The sequence below is a fragment of the Geospiza fortis genome, unplaced genomic scaffold, assembly GCF_000277835.1.
Source record: "Geospiza fortis unplaced genomic scaffold, GeoFor_1.0 scaffold229, whole genome shotgun sequence".
NCBI lineage: Eukaryota > Metazoa > Chordata > Aves > Passeriformes > Thraupidae > Geospiza > Geospiza fortis.
In genome coordinates this window covers 3,255,655-3,272,604 of record NW_005054357.1, presented here as the reverse complement: position 1 = coordinate 3,272,604, position 16,950 = coordinate 3,255,655, and the positions used below count along the sequence as shown (strand labels likewise).

The following is a 16,950-nucleotide window of genomic DNA, read 5'->3' as shown; positions in this document are numbered from 1 at the left end:
TGTCCGTGCCGCCCGCGGGGCCGCGTCCTGCAGACTCATGCGATGAGATGGCAGCGGGCGGCTGCTCCCAAGTTTTCCCGGTGTTCGGTGGAATAGACGCGTTGTGTTGTTGCTCGGACAACGCTCTCGGGCACACGGTGGGGTTCTTGGCGTGTTTTGTGCGGGGCCGGGAGTTGCAGTCGGTGATCCCGATGGGTCCTTCCCACTCAGCACGGGCTGTGGTTCTGTCCTGGGCTGTCGGGGCTGCTCCTTTGACAAAGCCCCGGGACCAGGGCAGCGAGGCCCGCACCGACTCTGCCTCTGATGAGCTGTGCAGGTGCTCTGCCCCCACCTGAGGCCTCTTCCTGGGCAGGACCTGGTGCAGGCTGTTCTGTTCCCTGGTTGGTCTTATCGTAATAAACAAGTGGAGAGAGTGTTTAGGTGGCTTAAATGATTGTTGTAGATAAAATGCCTGGCTTTAGAAAGCCTCTAGAAAATGAGGGGTTTTACCTGTTGAATTTCCTAGTATAGCGTGGATTGTTTACATTGCAAAGGAGTTTATTTGCCTTTTTTTTGCTAATTCCTCAGAATTTAGCAGCTGCTGCTTCTTAGTGTCCTCACTAGAAGGGTTCCAATGAATCTTTTTCAAACTTAAGAGGGAAAAATGCTTCTTGTTAAAGCTCAGTTACTATTCAAAGAACGTTTGTTGAAATGCAGAAGTGCGTGCAGATTTCAAACGAAATCCTGAACTTGTAGTTAAGTCTAACCAGGAATCATTATTTTTTTTTCCTCATAATTATGATGTGACTATTGCTAGCCTTAGATTGAGAGAGAGAAAGGAATTAAGCCTACTTGCTTATCTTCAGTGGTAGGTGGACTTTTCATAGCTGATTTTACTTTCCACCTTATATATTACTAGAAATCTGCTTTTTCATTACCTGTTTCAAGCTTTCAAAAACTAATTTTGGCATTATTTGCGCTTCCTGGCTGAGTGGGGGGATACTGGTATGTAGACTGAAGAGGAAGAAAAATATTTGGACAAGCCGTTAGAAGTGTTGGCTGTATTTTTGCTGGGCAGTGTGTAGACAGATGTGGTGATTTCCTTGCTGCAAGTTGCTTTTCCCAAGTGGTAACAAGTAGTGTTAAATAGACAAACAAATTTCATTGCCCTTCTGCAGGGAGCAAGAAACTGATCTGCCAGCCCTATCCTATTGCTCAGGAGAGCTTGGATTAGACTCAGAAATTATTACCAAAAGCCTAAAAGCAGCTGGAGAGCAAACTTTGCTATGTTCAGCCAGGCAGCTTTATCTTCCTGGTCAAGAAGGATGTGTGGGTGAACAGAGCAGCAGCTCCTGCCAGAGCTGGGAGTGCTCACCTGGGCTAGCTGTGTGGTGGAATTTGAGGGGTTTTGTTCTTTAAATCTTGGTTTAGACCAGTGGCTTCTGAGCTTTTGATAGGATCAGACTGCTCTCAGTTCACAGCATTTCTTGTCAAGCGCTGTGGCATTTTGCATGTCTCAGCTTTGAATTGAAGACACTGTAAAAATGAGACCAGTTCTGCAAGCCGTGCTCAGTAGCTTGAACACCACACTTCAAGAGCTGCTAATTTAGGTAATTGCTACACTCAGGAGGGACATTGTCAAAAACTTTCAAGATTCAAACCCTTTTATATTCAGGTCACTTGACAGGACCCAAATTATGCTTGCACTGAGCAGGTGTTGGTGGCTTAATCTTTCACAGAGCAAACCTCGAGTTCTGTTTTAGGTGTCCCCAGCTGTAATTGCATCTCCAGCCTGAAGAGAGTAATGCCAGGCTGAAGAGCAGCAGTGGCATTTGTCCCTGCTAGAATTAGAAGTACTCCCAGGAGACATTTAGCTGTGGCTCCTCGAGCAGCTTAGCTGGCAGAAGTCAGCAGTGCTGCCCTGCATTGCCTTCTCTCTCTCTAGCACAAGTGTCACCCAAACAGGGAATTGGGCTGGGGAATCAAGCCAAGTTAAAGGCAACCTGGAGGAAAAAGAAAAGGGGGGGGGGGAAGCAACTTTAATCCAGTTTAGTTTCCAGGTAATAATTATAGGGATGTTCCTGCTGGCACATGAGAAAGGCCAGGTGATCTGAGATGAAGTGGTTTGTGTGTTTTGACCTATGGGCTCTGAAGAGTGATTAATGAATCTGTTTCAAAACCAAAGGAAGGAATCAATCTACCAGAGAAATGTACTGCTTTGTTTGCCTAGTCAAGGGGCTTGGATATGCAGCTGAGTTTGCAAACAGTGAGCAGCTGGCCCTGGGTATTGTCAGTTGTGTGATACTCAGCGTGCTTTGTCTTGTGGTTTTAAAGATTTCTGCTTGGTTTTGTGGATGAGACACAGGTCCTTAGTACCTCTGTGAAACTTCAGGCTTTGAAACAGGAAAGAGGAAATAAAGCTGTTCAAAATGAATAAATTCCTGGTGCCCACAGGTGGGAGGTGAATGGATGAGAAAGAAGTCCGTTTCTGGTGTTGAAAATGACCAGGTGAAACTTACTCTCTCCTATTATATAAACATTTTCTCCATTTTTAAGCTGGAGTTTATTTTGTAAGAGATGTAACTGTTCCTGATATTTTTGCTTTAATGATTGTCACTGGGTTTGTTGAGATCTGCCTCCTAAGATATTTTCTTTTCTTAAGTAATTGATGCCGTAACTGAATATGGGAAATAACAGAATTAATTTCTATTTCTACTTTGGATGTTTGTAAATTGAATGAAGCAAATTTAATTAAACGAGGCAAACCCTAACCCTCAGATCTGCCTGTTTTTAGTTCTCTGATTATTTAGCAGGAGCACACACTGATGTTGAAATGTCAGTTTAGGCTTAGGTTTTCTCCCCGTGTGCAACTGCTTGTCCATCTGATAATTTCCTATTAATGTGCAATATCTTGTGCTTCTAATAAAACATCCTCTTAGAGCCATAATGAGCACGGGGAATTCTTGTGTGTGTGGCTGAAGTGGTGAAATACCAGCTGTGCCCTGCTGAGTTTTGGCAATGCCTGTGCCTTTGTAACACTGTATTGTTTCAATTAATAGATAATGCTTCAGTATTTGTTTGTTTTTGTATTTTGGCATTCCTTGCTAAATATTGTAAAGCTTGAGTGGATGACCAGCTGGACTTTCTATCATGCTCAGTGCATATGGCACACTTCAAAGAAATAATGAGTGATTCTGAACTAAGACAATCCGAAGTGTTTGTTTTAAAATGAAGTGACAGCTGTATCATGTGACATCATGGCTTTGCTTCGGAGCCAAGCCTGTGTAGAGGAAGCTTTTGTTTCTGCTGGTGCTTCCAGTGTGTTTAGATACCACCTTATCAGAGATCCTTACTTCTTTGCTGCTTGTTCAAACAGTTCCTTGCTGAGGAATCCAGTTCTGGTGGCTGCCTGTAGTTGTGAAGCCAAGTTTTGGCTTCTTAGCAGTTGAAAGAAAAATCCTGTGTGTCTGCTCCCTTTCCTCTGCAGCAATAAAAAGTACAGGCACCCTCCACCTCAAGCACGCCAGGTTTTTGGAAGGAAGGGACAGTGGTAAGAGAGACTCTTTATTCTACAGTTTTGGTATCCTGAATCCCTTTTCTCTGCATGTTATTTTTACATTGGTTTTCTCAGGCATCATTGTGAAGGTGAGGTTTGGAACTTTAGTGCTGATAATAAGTTCTGAACAGGTTGTTGGGCACTCTTAGCTAATTTCAGAAAAGTAATGATGAGCAAAGCAGTAGGTGGCATTAAATCCACAGTACTGAGAAAACAGGCTTTCACTTCTGTTGGTTTAGTAGATTTTTGTGTGGCTCTTTCGGGCTCCATAAAGTTGTGACTGAGTATTTATTTCCTCTCCCTTCCCCCAGTGAGGCTGGCACTTCTGTGGTATGTGTTTTGGTGCAGATGATGAGCCATGAGTAAAGTCACTGTGCTTAGAGGGAAAACTCTTTTAATGAAAGGGTGTCTTCCTGAAATCTCTTGTTTGTTGAAAATTCTCTACCACTCTAAAATTTATAGCTTTGGGCTGGTTTTGTGGTGGCTTCTCTTCCTCAGGCTTTAAGGTGAGCCAGCTGGTCAGGGACAGGGACGGGGCAATGTGGAGGAGCCCTGTCCTGCCTGGAGCTGGGGTTTGGCATGTCCCACAGTGGGGGTGGGCAATGGAATTGCTGCCCTTGCTGCTTTCCTGGCTGCCAGGGCTGTTTCTCAGAGCACTAGGAGTGCTTAGGGAATAGGGAGATTTGAAACATGGACAGGCATTTTTTCCCCTACGAAATCTTGTAGTAACAGCATAATGGGTGAGAGGGGGGAAATTCTGTTCAAGGTACATGGAGCCAGGCTGAGCCAGGCATTTATTTGGCCTTGTTTGGTGTGGCTTTTTTTTTTTTTTTTGTGAATAGTTGCACAGAACAAGTTCCTTTTAGACTTAAGAGCTGTATCTTTGAAACAAGCTGTTTTGACAGCTCAGATTGAACTTGATGCTGTTGTGTTGCTCTGATGTGGTTTGACTTCAGTATGGGAGTTTACTGGGATTTTGTATCCTTTAGCGTTTTGCTCATTTTCTTGTGCAATCAGTTTGTAGTCACTCCTTATTTTAATCTTTGGCCACTGTTTTGAACCCTTGGCTCCCTAGACTTTGTGGAATTTATATGTGCCAAGTTCTCACTGTGCTTCCTCCAGTGCTGAGCATTCTGGCCTGTTGTACCTGAAGATGATGTAATGCTTTATTTCATTTGCAGCTCAGTTCTGTTTGTCTGGCTGTCTCGCATGCGATAGACAGTTCCTTTGATAATCAGAATAAATAGTCTGAATGAGAGCGAATGTGTACTTACATTTCCCAAGTCTTGCTTGTTTATTTTACAACACATCCAACTCTTCATTTGGCTTATTTTGGGAAGGTTTTTTAAATAATTCATTGAATAAAGAAGCTGCAAGAACTCATCTCCCTCACCTGTATTTTTTAGCACAATTTGAGAGCTCACTAGTTTGGCAATAGCCTGATAATAATATTAACTGCTTGCTTTTTAAACTGTCATCTGGAAAGAAAAGAGACCTTTTCTAAAAGAGGGTGTGCTTGAGACAGAGATGGAGAAATTAAATGCTACAACCTTTTCTTGTGTTACAGGACAGGCAAAGAGGGCCAGCCCAGGGAGTACTACACTTTGGATTCTATCTTGTTCCTGCTCAATAATGTGCACCTTTCCCATCCCGTGTACGTCCGTCGTGCTGCAGTAAGTAGACCATACAAAATGTGGTTTTTGTCTTGTGATGAACATGTGTGTAGTTATTTTCAGGGAATGATAAATGCACTTGTGGATATGAATTTGGCTGGGGAAAGTGAGAATGAGATGCAGCAGAGTGTGTGTGTGAGTGTTTAAAAACAATCACCTCTGCAGAAGGATCACATGACAAGTCCTGTCAGGGTGGAGTGTTTTTCTTGACAATTCACTTCCTAACAGATTGTCTCTTCAAACCACCAAATTATGTTTACAGCAAGAGTTTGTTAACCAATTAATAATAGTAATGGCAGCATTTATCATGATAGACTATGGACATAGTTGTTTCCAGTACTAAACTATTTCAGGTCCTTTTGTCCATCTGTTGTGTAGAGTGATCACAATCTAGAAGATCCTTTAGTGCCTTAGATGGCAGGGATCCACAGAATGGAGAAAAGCAGAACAGCTTTGGAGGGGACTTGAAAGTAAGCAATCCAATTAAAAAAATTACTGGTTAAGCCCTACAAATTTTTAAAATAAGTCCTTTTAATTTCTGTTTGATTGTTTTCTATGAGGCCACTCTTCATCTTCCCTTGTGCTTCATTGTTACCTGAGACTGCAGTGCTGTGTCGGAGCACCACAACTGAGATACATTATTTCTGTGTATCAACACAGACTCCTGACAGGGAAGTGTTTGTGTGTGTGATAAAAGAGACTTGTTCTTGATCTTATTTGCAAGTTTGAAGGGAAGGAGGAAGAAGGCTGCCCTCTCTTTCAGTTTTGTAGCAAGCTGTATGTTTAATTTTGTGTACCTGAACATCCTCTAGGATGTGGTTGCACTTTAGGCTTGATAGTTAAACTTCCTTGTATGTCAGGACATGTGGTCATGTCTTGGTGTGAGTGAACAGTTTTCAGTAAAGTGAAAAATCTTCAGTGAGTCTCTGTGAGGGAAGAACAGTTAAATGTCACATCTGCTGTCTTTTCAGACTGAAAACATTCCTGTGGTAAGAAGACCTGATAGGAAAGACTTGCTTGCATACCTAAATGGGGAAACATGTGAGTGATGTGTTCTTTGGATTTGCACACACAGTGCTCTTTACTGCTTCACATTCATGGCACAAGTGAGGGCTAGGAGGGGAAGGTTGGGTAACAGGCAGTTTGCATCTTAACTGAATGTACTGAAACTTCTCAAACAAAGTTATTATTTCTTGCATTTTTAATTGTGCTCTTAAATTAACTATTTTGCTTGGATAGGAGCTGCATTCCTACATGCATGTTTAGAGGTGAACATTATTATTGCTATTAATCTACTCTAGTTAATAATTATGTGTTAGAATACTTAGCATGTATGTTTTGTCCATCTCTAGACTATAGGAAGCTTTCAGTAGTACATTGATCTTGAATGCAAGAAATGTGTGGGATGAAATCTTCAGTTTAATAAAATATATGGAATCCCTGCTTTGTCAGTCTGGCAGATTTGCCTAGCATTTCATCATCTTGAATTTTTTGTTAAAAATAGTCAGAAAAAGAGGATTGTCTGAGAAAAACAGAAATATCACCTTTGTAAGAGGCTCTGCTTCATAGGTGGTCTTTAAGTTTTGAATATCCTGGACTATGAGATTATTTCTGTAATATGAGTAAAATCACTTTATATATCTATTCTGAAGGGATTACCAGGTTGACTTTTTAAAAAAAAAAACTAGACAATCCAACAGATGTTGATTTTGGAGTCTAATTCTCATTGCGTCTCTGTTTTCTTTTATGAATGGTATATAGAGATCATAGAATCATTGCTTCATTTATGTTGGAGTGGACCAGAAGAGGTCAGCTGGTCCAATGCACTTTTAAAAGAAGGGCCAAATGATCCTGAGCAACATAATTTAACTTTATGTTCAGTCAGGTTCTGACTAGTTCCACTAGTCCCACTGTTTGACCACCTTTGCTGCCTGATATGTAGAGCTTCCCTTGTTGTGCTTTGTCTGTTGTCCTTCTTCCTTTTATACCCAAATATTATTGCAGATGTTTTCTTTTTAAACTGAATGTTCTGTTCACATGCAGCAACCTCATCAAGCATAGACAGAAGTGCTCCACTTGAAATAGGTCTTCAACGATCCACTCAAGGTACAGTTTAACTAAAAAATAACTTTGAGATTATTTAAAAAAAATCTACTACAATCTTGTATTTTTAATGTCCTCTTTTTCTTGTAGTTAAAAGAGCAGCAGATGAAATATTAGCAGAAGCAAAGAAACCAAGAATAGAGGTAATGATGGTGACTGTCATCAATACAAATTGTTGGTGGAGATAAATTACAGTGTTCATCTGTTTTTGTAGGAGTTCCATTGGGTTGCCTGTGCTGTACAGGTAACATGAGAGTGGGAGCTGGAAGGGAATAGAACTCCATGGGAGTGGGAACTGGAAGGGGTTAGAACTTCATGGGAATGGGAACTGGAAGGGGTTAGAAGTTAGACTTGAAGAATTGTGGTGCCTGAGGAAGCTTCCAATAGTTCTGCATTTAATAGTAGTGCCTAGATCAAAAATCATTGGAAATAAAGATTGTCCTTGCAAATGTGAAGAAAATACTTCTGAATAGATTTAATTCTAATTGTATTTCTATTTGAAAAGAGAGTGCACAAGAACTTAAATGTGACTGTTCCTTCCAGGATGAAGAGTGTGTGCGCCTGGACAAGGAGCGCTTGGCAGCTCGGCTGGAAGGACACAAAGAGGGCATCGTGCAAACAGAGCAGATCAGGTGGGATTGCTGTTCCTTATGCCTAATGCTTAATTACAGGATCGAGAACAATTTCTGCTAAAAGCTGCCAGTTTTAATTCTGTCCAGCAGCTCTCAGTGGAAATTTTCCTCTTTGATACTCTCAGTAATGTTCGAGGAGTCAGACCTTGAAACACTTATGACAGTGCAGATTTGAGGCATTTATAAAATCCATAATTATAGCTAGGCACATGAAAAATATGTGTTTTAAATGATTTCTTCCTATCTCTTATAGATTAACTCAAAAGGAAGCTTGTGGCATGGTTAGAAAGCATAATAAAAATTAAAAGTGTGTGTGGTTTTGTATAAGCTAATAATGTGGATGCTAGCTTGAGTGTATTACAACTTTGCAGTGCTGAAGTGAGGATTACTATGTGCTGTTTGAATTAGTTTATATTCTCTAGTTACCAGTTCTTTTAATGCTGAATGTAAACAACTACCCTTTAAAAAAAGTACAACTATTTACATGTGGTGAGTTTGGACTCCATGCTTGACCCTGCTGTGCACCAAGCAGCCACACAAACAAGTTCCCTTCCCCATGACATAGTTACAAAGGAGAATGCTCGCAGCCAGTACTTACATTAATTTTTTTGGCGTATTCTCAAAGGGAAAACAACCCCATGTAATAGTAAATTTGGTATGGACAGTTAGTGTTGTGCAATTCAGCCTTGATTGTTTTTCTTCAGCTCACCTGCAAAACAGTAGGGCTCACTGACAGCCCAATGCTGTGTTTGGAGTTAAAAACAAACACACAGAGGTGTTGCACTCTTGGACTCAAGTGAGTTCTCTCAAACCCAGATTAATGTGGACAGGGTTCCCACCATCTGTTTGCTGACCTGCACGGCCTGAGAAGGTACCACATCTTCCAAGGGACCAAGTCCGCATAACTGCACCTCAGCTCCAAGGTTTAGAGTAATGCTTTGTAAGCCACAGAGCAGCCAGGGGTAGGTTGACAAAATTGTAATCCACTAAAAATAATAAAGAACTGAAATTTGAATGTTGCTATAAATGAAGGTGTTAGTCCTGATGCTTTACATTTGGGTTCTTTATTTTTGTTTGGTGTAGTTGGGATTTCTGGATGGTCTTTGTGTTAGTTCTGTAAGTCTTTTGTCACAAATTGGATTCACATGCCCAAAACAGCAATGCCAAGCCTATATAGTACTTCAGTGTATATGTAGCATGACTGTTTTGTGGTTTATAGCACAGCCTTAAACCTTGGCAGGATGAAGTTACTCATTCAGAAATTCTTTTGGAAGAATTGTTTGTGCAATAATTCAGTCTCTGCTGTTACTTTTGCTCATTTAGGTCCTTGTCTGAAGCTATGTCAGTGGAAAAAATTGCTGCTATCAAAGCCAAAATCATGGCAAAGAAAAGATCCACTATCAAAACTGATCTGGATGATGACATAACTGCTCTTAAACAGAGAAGTTTTGTGGATGCTGAAGTGGATGTAACTAGAGATATTGTCAGCAGGGAGAGGGTATGGAGGACAAGAACTACAATCTTACAAAGCACAGGCAAGGTAATGCTCTGGATATGAAGCTGGGTTTTATGATCCCTATGACGAACTGCATTTTCATTTTCTGTATCTAATTTGTTAATCAGAGATAACAGTGGGATTATGCTCAGTGTGCCATGGTAAAGGTGGGCTTGCAGGGCTGTTGGCGCAGTGACAGAAGAGTTTGTCTTTATCATGTTACAGTAAATCTAAATTGTATCTCCAGCTACTTGCTTCAGCCATTTAAAAGATACTAAGTAATCACCTAATTCCTCTTAACCAAAGCTGGCTTGGGCTCTGCAGTGGGGAGGGCTCCAGGAATGGATTGGAAACAGACCAAAGTGGGGAGTAATTGATGAAAGAAAATGCAGGTACACTGAAAGCCCAGAGGCCTCTACATTGTAGAAAACAGCAAAGAAGTAAGGAGGAAAAATGCTGGAATGAACAAAACCAGAAGGTGTTACCATGAAGAGGTTTTTGTCCCTTGATGCTACTTTGGGCTGCACTTGGTTATGTGCTATTCTGAACATGGTTGCAAGCACAGCTGACAGCTTGCTCTCTTTGGACAGTGAAGCTTTCTTTATTGCAGAGCTACTTGGCACTAAATTTCTCAAGGAAGCAGTAAGTCAATTTCTAAAAGATTTCAAGGGTCTGTTTTCCTGAGGTTATTGTCAGACTGCATCCTTTGCCTTCACTACTTCTTTTAAGTATTGTCACAGGAAAATAATGTTTAGAAATAAGTGAACTCTCAGTCTTCATTTGTCTTATTTTTAACAGTATTTTACATATCTCTCAACTTCCCAGTATTGTCCCAGTGTAGAATCCTTTAATTCATGAATGATGGGGTAATTACTGGGTATGTGGCACATTCCTGTGTGCCACCTACAGGGTGAGTGTTGCTTCTCTGAATCTGAGATTTGTAGCAGCCTCGCCGCTGAGAGCTGATAAATTGGTAAAAACTTTGGTGTTTTAGTCATTGGGAAGATTTGTACCAAAGGAATCTGTGTAGCTCTTCTTCCTTTTGTGAATCATTCATGGCATTCCTATCTCCACTTTTCTTCCAAGTGAAATTGCAAAGATAGTAGGGAAGAGATGAATGTTTTTGTTGTGGTATCCCTGGAGTAACAGTGAGATGAGGTAGTGACTTTAAGCAAAACATGACCCAGGGAGAAAGACTAGAAACAAGAGGTGAAGTTTGCTCTGGGATGCAGTTACTGTGAGCAGCCTGATGAGTGTATGGGCATAACAGCAAATCTTCTATTTCGGTTTGTGCAGGCTTGCAGGAACATTCTTGGTAGCTTGGACAGCAATCACCAAGTGTTAATGTTTATATTTTCCAACAAGTAGCAGTGAAAGTAAGTAGATAGAGAAACATCACTTGTTACTGAGGGCTGTGATTTATCCCAGAACAGCTCAGGTTTTTCATTTGTACTTTGGTTGGGAGGGTTGTTTGGTTTTTGGGTTTTTTTCCTTTTTTTTTCTCTATTTCAAGAACCTTTGAAAACACCTTCTTGAAAGTTGTAAAGAAACTCAGTTATGTTGTCTCAGGCAAATAATTTCTTCCCTTCTTCCCTGCTCCTTTTAAAAATTTTGATCAGGGAAGCATGATACTGCTCTGCCAATGCTGTTTTGACTCTTCTATGATACTTGAGTTGCTGATGTGCCTGATAATTCTTTTTGTTGTAAATTTTCTGCTTGGTATGGGTTTATCTGCAGTCTCTTGAATCCTCCTAGAGTATTTAAACCAAAATTGACTTCAACAGTGCATGCCTTTTTAATATCTGAATTCCTTTGGAACTCCCGGGTGAGTGGTAACAAACATTGAGCGCTCCTAAATGTAAGTTTTGTTGTTTCTTTGCAAAAATTGCTTCAGTCCAAGGCTGCTTCTGAAGCTTTTTTTCCACAGAGGAACACTCCTGTGTGTGTAGGTTTTCCCAGTGTTCTCTGTAAATAAACTAAGATGCACAAACAGCTTAAGATGCGAAAAGTACACAAAAGTGAAAGGCCACAGTAGAAAAAAAATTCTTGACCTTTTCAGCTTACTGACAGGTTTCCTCTGCTTTTGATATGTTTGAAGAAAATATTGATTCCTCCAGCAATATGCTCCTCCAAATTCATCATAGATGTCAAAAATATTAACTGTATTTCTGAAGCATTTACTGTTTCTCCTTTTGGACACACTTCCCAATTCTGAAGTTTGCTTTATGGAACTGTTCCAGGATGTTTTTTAAGTCTCTGGTGATGTAGTGTTCTTTTTTAACTTTTTAAGAAGTTCTCATGATACTTTTATTCTGTCCTTTTACCTGCGGCTTTTATTGCCAGCATCATCATTGTCACAAATCTCCCCTTGCTGACATTACAGTGAAATTACAGATATTTTCCTGGCTGTGAGGTTTTATTTGGTTTATGAGAATGTGTAATTTGAGTGCGTTGATGTTGCTGTTGTAGAAGGTGCTTTAGCATTCCCAGTTTATTTCAGTTTAGTTGACCCTTCGGATTTCTGTAATGCTTCACACAGGTCCCTTGTCTGTGTGACCTCTCTGCTACCCTCTTTTGATCAAATGTTGCGTTGATCCTGGGATGTCTTTTTCCTGATTTCTGTGAGGTTCCTATAGTTTGTAAAATCAAACATTTCTGTTCACCTGTCCTCTTTTGGTTTTAGATTTCTACGTTTGTATTTATCTGCTTGCTTATGGTTATGCTTTGCTGAAAACTTTTTGTTGACTTCTTATTTTATAATTTTGTGTATGATTATTATGCAGTTCTACCTCTTTTGGAAAGTCAGTGTTTGATTTAATTCCTAGTAGATGAATCATCTTGCTCTCTCTGTTTTAAATTTTGTTGGCTTTCCCCAAGTCTGTACTGCAGTCTTCTAAATTTTTATGAATAATGTGGCATTTTTATGTGATCACTTTTCAGAGCCAAATTGCATCTGTTTAGTGTAAAGATTGTTTTCTTTCTCATAGTGACTTAATTTTAGAACTCTTTGATAGTATATATTGTTTAAAGGAATTTAATTTCAGGAAGAGTTTTGAATCCATACGCAGACTCTTTAATATCTTAAGCGTTTGAAATGTTAAGTTTTGCATCAGTGCTCTGCACAGGTTTCAGTTTCATGTGTGTTTTTAGATAAATGGGAGGCTGTTTTGTAAAACAAACCATTGAATACCAAGAAAAAGGCCTGTTTATACTGAAATTGATTCTTTGCTTTCAGATCCTTCCTCTAGCTTTCTTTCCTAGAAATTCTTCTGTTTTTATGAACTTCTGTAGCAGACAACAGCAACCTTTTCTGAAGGAAAAACCTAATTTCATCTCTACTGTAAATGTATTTGGCACTTGAATTTTTCCCATGGGAACAAATTAAAGTAGCATTCACAGGTGTATTTGGAGAGTGTGTTTTTGTGTGTGACTGCTGGTGTACTTGATTTACATTTCATTATTTATTTTTAATCTCCCAGATTGCTCAGAACTATTTCTTAGATAAGCAGCAAGGTGACTGGGTGGGATCTTGGAAATGCACTAATATTGGCCTTGTGGATTTGTAACTTTTGGAAATGAACCAATGTTCTGATATGAGCAGCTCTGAGCATTTCAGATGTTCTTTAAAAAAGGAAAAAAACATCTTCCATCCTTTTCTTTGTGGAGTTTGGTGGGTTGACCTTGGATGCATGGATAACAGGTGCCCACCAAGCTGCTTCCCTCCTCAGCAGGATGGCTGGGAGAAAATAAGATGCAAAAAAATGTGGGGGTCAAGATGAAGGCAGTTTATTAAAAACAAAGGATGTGTGGGGAAGCAAAGGAGGACAAAAGATGTATTCTCTGCTTCCCATCAGCAGCAGGAGATCTCCAGGCACTTCCTGGGGAGCAGGGCTTTGGTACATTGAGCAGATGCTCCTGAAGGCAAATATTGTAACAAGAAATGCCCTCCTCCTTCTTTCTCTTAGCTTTTACTGCTGAGCAGATGCCTGTGATGGGGAATACCCCTGGAGTCACCTGTCCTGTCCTCTCAGATCCTGCCCAGCCCCAGTGAGTGGTGAGAGGCAGCCTTGGGGCTGGGTCAGCACTGCTCAGCAGCAGCCAGAACACTGGGCTGGCATCAGCACCTCTCTGCCTATCAGGGCACACTGCAGCACTACCAGGGCAGCTAGGACTGAATTAACTCCACCTCAGCCACACCCAGTTCAGGGGAAAATGCTACAGTCTATTGCTAAAACTTTACATTTTGGCCAGCACTCTTTGGTTATCTTTTCTCACAGTTGCAAGTATATTAGAATTATATTTTCTCAAGTGAACTCTAACCCTCTGTACAGGGAAATAACATAATCCAGCCTGTCAAAGATATGGGAAGTCTTAAAGGTTATAGCACATAACCTTTCTAAATCTCTACAGCTAAAAAGCTGAACAGTGACTGCACACTCCTGATGTAGGTGCATTGTCCAGGCAGACACATGTACACATCTGTCAGCAGCTGGCCCAGCTACAGCTTTGGTGCGTTTCTCAGCTTTTAGCACATCTATAAATATTTTCTCCTCCCTGAGCCTTGTGTAAATCTTTTGAAGACTTTGCCAGGCATTATATGGCAATGAGTGACCCGTATGGCGTCCTAACATTACTGCCTCCCTGGAGACAGTCCAGGGAAAAGCTCTGAAGTAGAACCATGTAAGTTGGACAACAGAAATTGGCATTTCAGGTATACACATTGCTAAATGGAGTTAGGTGTGTGTCAAATCTCAGAATGATGGAATGTGGGCTTTTCTGCAAGTACCTGTTGATAATGGAAAAACTGTTCAGACTTGGTATGGGATTAGAGTTAGGTGGAGCTGAGTCTCTGTAGTTTCATAACCTTTACATCATGAAATTGTATCTTTCTGGAAGTGTAACCTTGTTCCTTTAACTGTATGTTACTTACAAGGTCAAGGTTGACATGTTGAAGCAATGGTCTGTTTTTTTTCTTGCTGTTGCTTCACTGCTGCAGACTGGTGAATTTGATTCTCTTGCAGTCTGGGTAGTTATATTTTCTCTGCTTAATAGATACAAAATACTTAAGAAAATATTCTGAATTACAATTTTTAATATAAAATTGTTCTTTTTTTTAATAAGGTATGAACTAAGCCTGAATAAAATAAAGTATTTTCCTGCCTTGATCCTTCTATTTATAGATCCTCTGTTCTTATGTGAAAGACTTAAGAAAATGTGCTGGATAGCCCAGTCTAAGTTTTGTGTTGAAAGCATAGAAATCTTATACTGTATAACAAGTAATTTGATAAAATGAACAGCTTTGTGTTTTAAGCCTTCATAGATTTTTCAGCTTTTATGTCTTTACTTATTGCAGCCCTTTTGTAATGTACTAGTTACCTGTACTTTTCTTTGGGAAGGTTACCTGATGCCCAATGTATTATTATCCATGACACAAGAAGGGAATAGACTTTCATAGCTCTAGACTGAGTTTTATGTATTAAATGTAATAGTTTTGATTTGTATTTCCCCACTGTGCCACCCCCAGCTTCTGGGTATTTTTGTGTGCATGGTGAGAGACGACCAGAACTGAGCGGGATGATTGCAGTTTATAGCTGACCTAGCTAGAGGGATTGGCATTTTCCTGCTGTGTGGCATTTATCTTAGATGCAACCCACAATTGCAAATTTATCTAATACAGCATCTGAATTATTCCAGAATGTTGTTATTTTGTGGTCTTCTGTCTTTTTGTACACAAGTGTTAAAGAGCAGAACTGTTTTTTTTCCACATGTGTAGCTTATCTTTGTGGTGGTCATGATTTTTAGTTTTGTGTTACCACCTAAAAAAGATTACTACTGCAATTAGTACTTTTATATTTTATTTTTAAAATTAATGTATTTTCTTTATAGGTTTGATCCTTTTCACAGTAACTACTGTATTTGAAGTGAACGTGAGAAATCATATTTTTGTTCTGATGAATCTTGACCATTTTTACTAGTGCAGTCACCTGTGAGGAGGTTAATACTGCAGTTGTAGTTAAGGTTTCAATAATTTAATTTAGCTGGAAAAACAATTTTGAAGCAAGACTAATAGTATTTTAATCACTTTAGACAACTAAGAGTCTGAGAGTAAGATTTTGCTTATTTTAAGAGAAATTGGTTGTAAAAGCATCTTTATGTGTGGGCTCTAGGTGGCAGAATTGTCTCACGTTCCTGGAGTTCACAGCAGTGGGACTTGAATAGCAAAGTGAAAAAGTGGAGCTGTGCCAGGCTAAGAGCAACTGGTGTCCTCATCTGTGCTCCAGGTGGAGCAGGGGGTTGGTTTTGGAGGGGCTGTGCACAAATGTCACAGGACAGCCTGAGTGCCCAAACTCCACTTTATGCAGGACTGCCTTCCTTAGTAAAACTTGGCAAATTATTTTATTGCTGCCAGGCATTACTGCAAGCATTTTGCATGTAGCACTTAAAGGAAAGATGGGGCAGATTTTAAAAATTGTATTTACACTGAGCAATAATAAATTTTATTTTGTCTATACCTTGAATTCCAACAAAAAAAAATCTGTAAAATAAAGCATTGTTTCCCAAAAGAATATTTAGGTCAGCTATAAAGTAATTGCTTAAACACTGCCCTAACATAGCTATTAAAAAATATGTATATCCATATGCTGTGTTCATAGGAGAAATAAACTAGGATTATGTATCAAGGGGATTGGGATTTTTGAGATTTTATGCTGTACTGTATCTTCAGGCTGTTAGTGTTGCTGCTGTTTCACACTTCTGAATTAACATTTCAAATTAAATGTTTCAGTTGTCTTTCATATAATATTCTTGCTACAAAAATTTAGTGAAGATAACATAGAACAAGTGAAAATTGCAGATTTTACTGTACACATAGTCCACAAATAAATATACAGGGAGCATAGCCGACAGCTATAGAGAGAGCAAATACACTCACAGCTGTTTTCAGTTCAGCTTTAGTAATTCACAGTTAACTTATTGAGTGGAGCATAAAAAATGCCCAGATTAACTTTTTGTGAAAGGAGTGTCTGATTTTTATTTTTTTCCCAAATGGTTAGTAACAAGTTCAATTTTTATCAACTTTTTTTTATAGGCTCCCTAATCTGAAGCTTGACAGAGTCATGAGGTGCTCTTAGTTGTTTAGGAATATAAATTCCAGTAGTGTAATGTCAATTTCTTAAACTACCATTGTCCTGGAAGCAGTATCACAAACACCTGTTTATCCAGGTGATTAATTTATACTCTCCTGTGTGGCAGTGTGCCTGTTGTGTGCCCCAGCATGGCTTGTCCAGCTCCAAAGTGTGCAGAGAGCAGTTTGAGGGGTACCAGGAGTCCCTGCAGTTGGGAATTAGCAGGGAGGAGAGAAAATCAACTTCAAACTTGGTGAACAGTTTGCAAGTTGAAGATACATATTCTGAAGGCATAGGGGAGTGATGCCTTAAATGCTTTTTTACTTTTTGATTTGAATTTGAGATTTAAATATGTGCTTTAATTTTAGATGTGCAAAATATTTTCTTT

General features: G+C 39.7%; 1 protein-coding gene across 1 annotated transcript in view; it reads left to right on the top strand.

Annotated features, from left to right (window-relative positions):
- Window positions 1-47: 47 nt before the first annotated feature.
- Window positions 48-16,950, top strand: part of CDC73 (cell division cycle 73) — a 101,487-nt gene continuing 84,584 nt past the window's right edge. Inside the window, exons 1-7 of the mRNA XM_005423757.2 lie at window positions 48-316; window positions 5,103-5,208; window positions 6,180-6,249; window positions 7,252-7,314; window positions 7,402-7,454; window positions 7,855-7,943; window positions 9,267-9,483. Of these exons, the coding sequence (XP_005423814.1) occupies window positions 48-316; window positions 5,103-5,208; window positions 6,180-6,249; window positions 7,252-7,314; window positions 7,402-7,454; window positions 7,855-7,943; window positions 9,267-9,483 (867 nt within the window). The remainder of the gene's footprint in view (window positions 317-5,102; window positions 5,209-6,179; window positions 6,250-7,251; window positions 7,315-7,401; window positions 7,455-7,854; window positions 7,944-9,266; window positions 9,484-16,950) is intronic.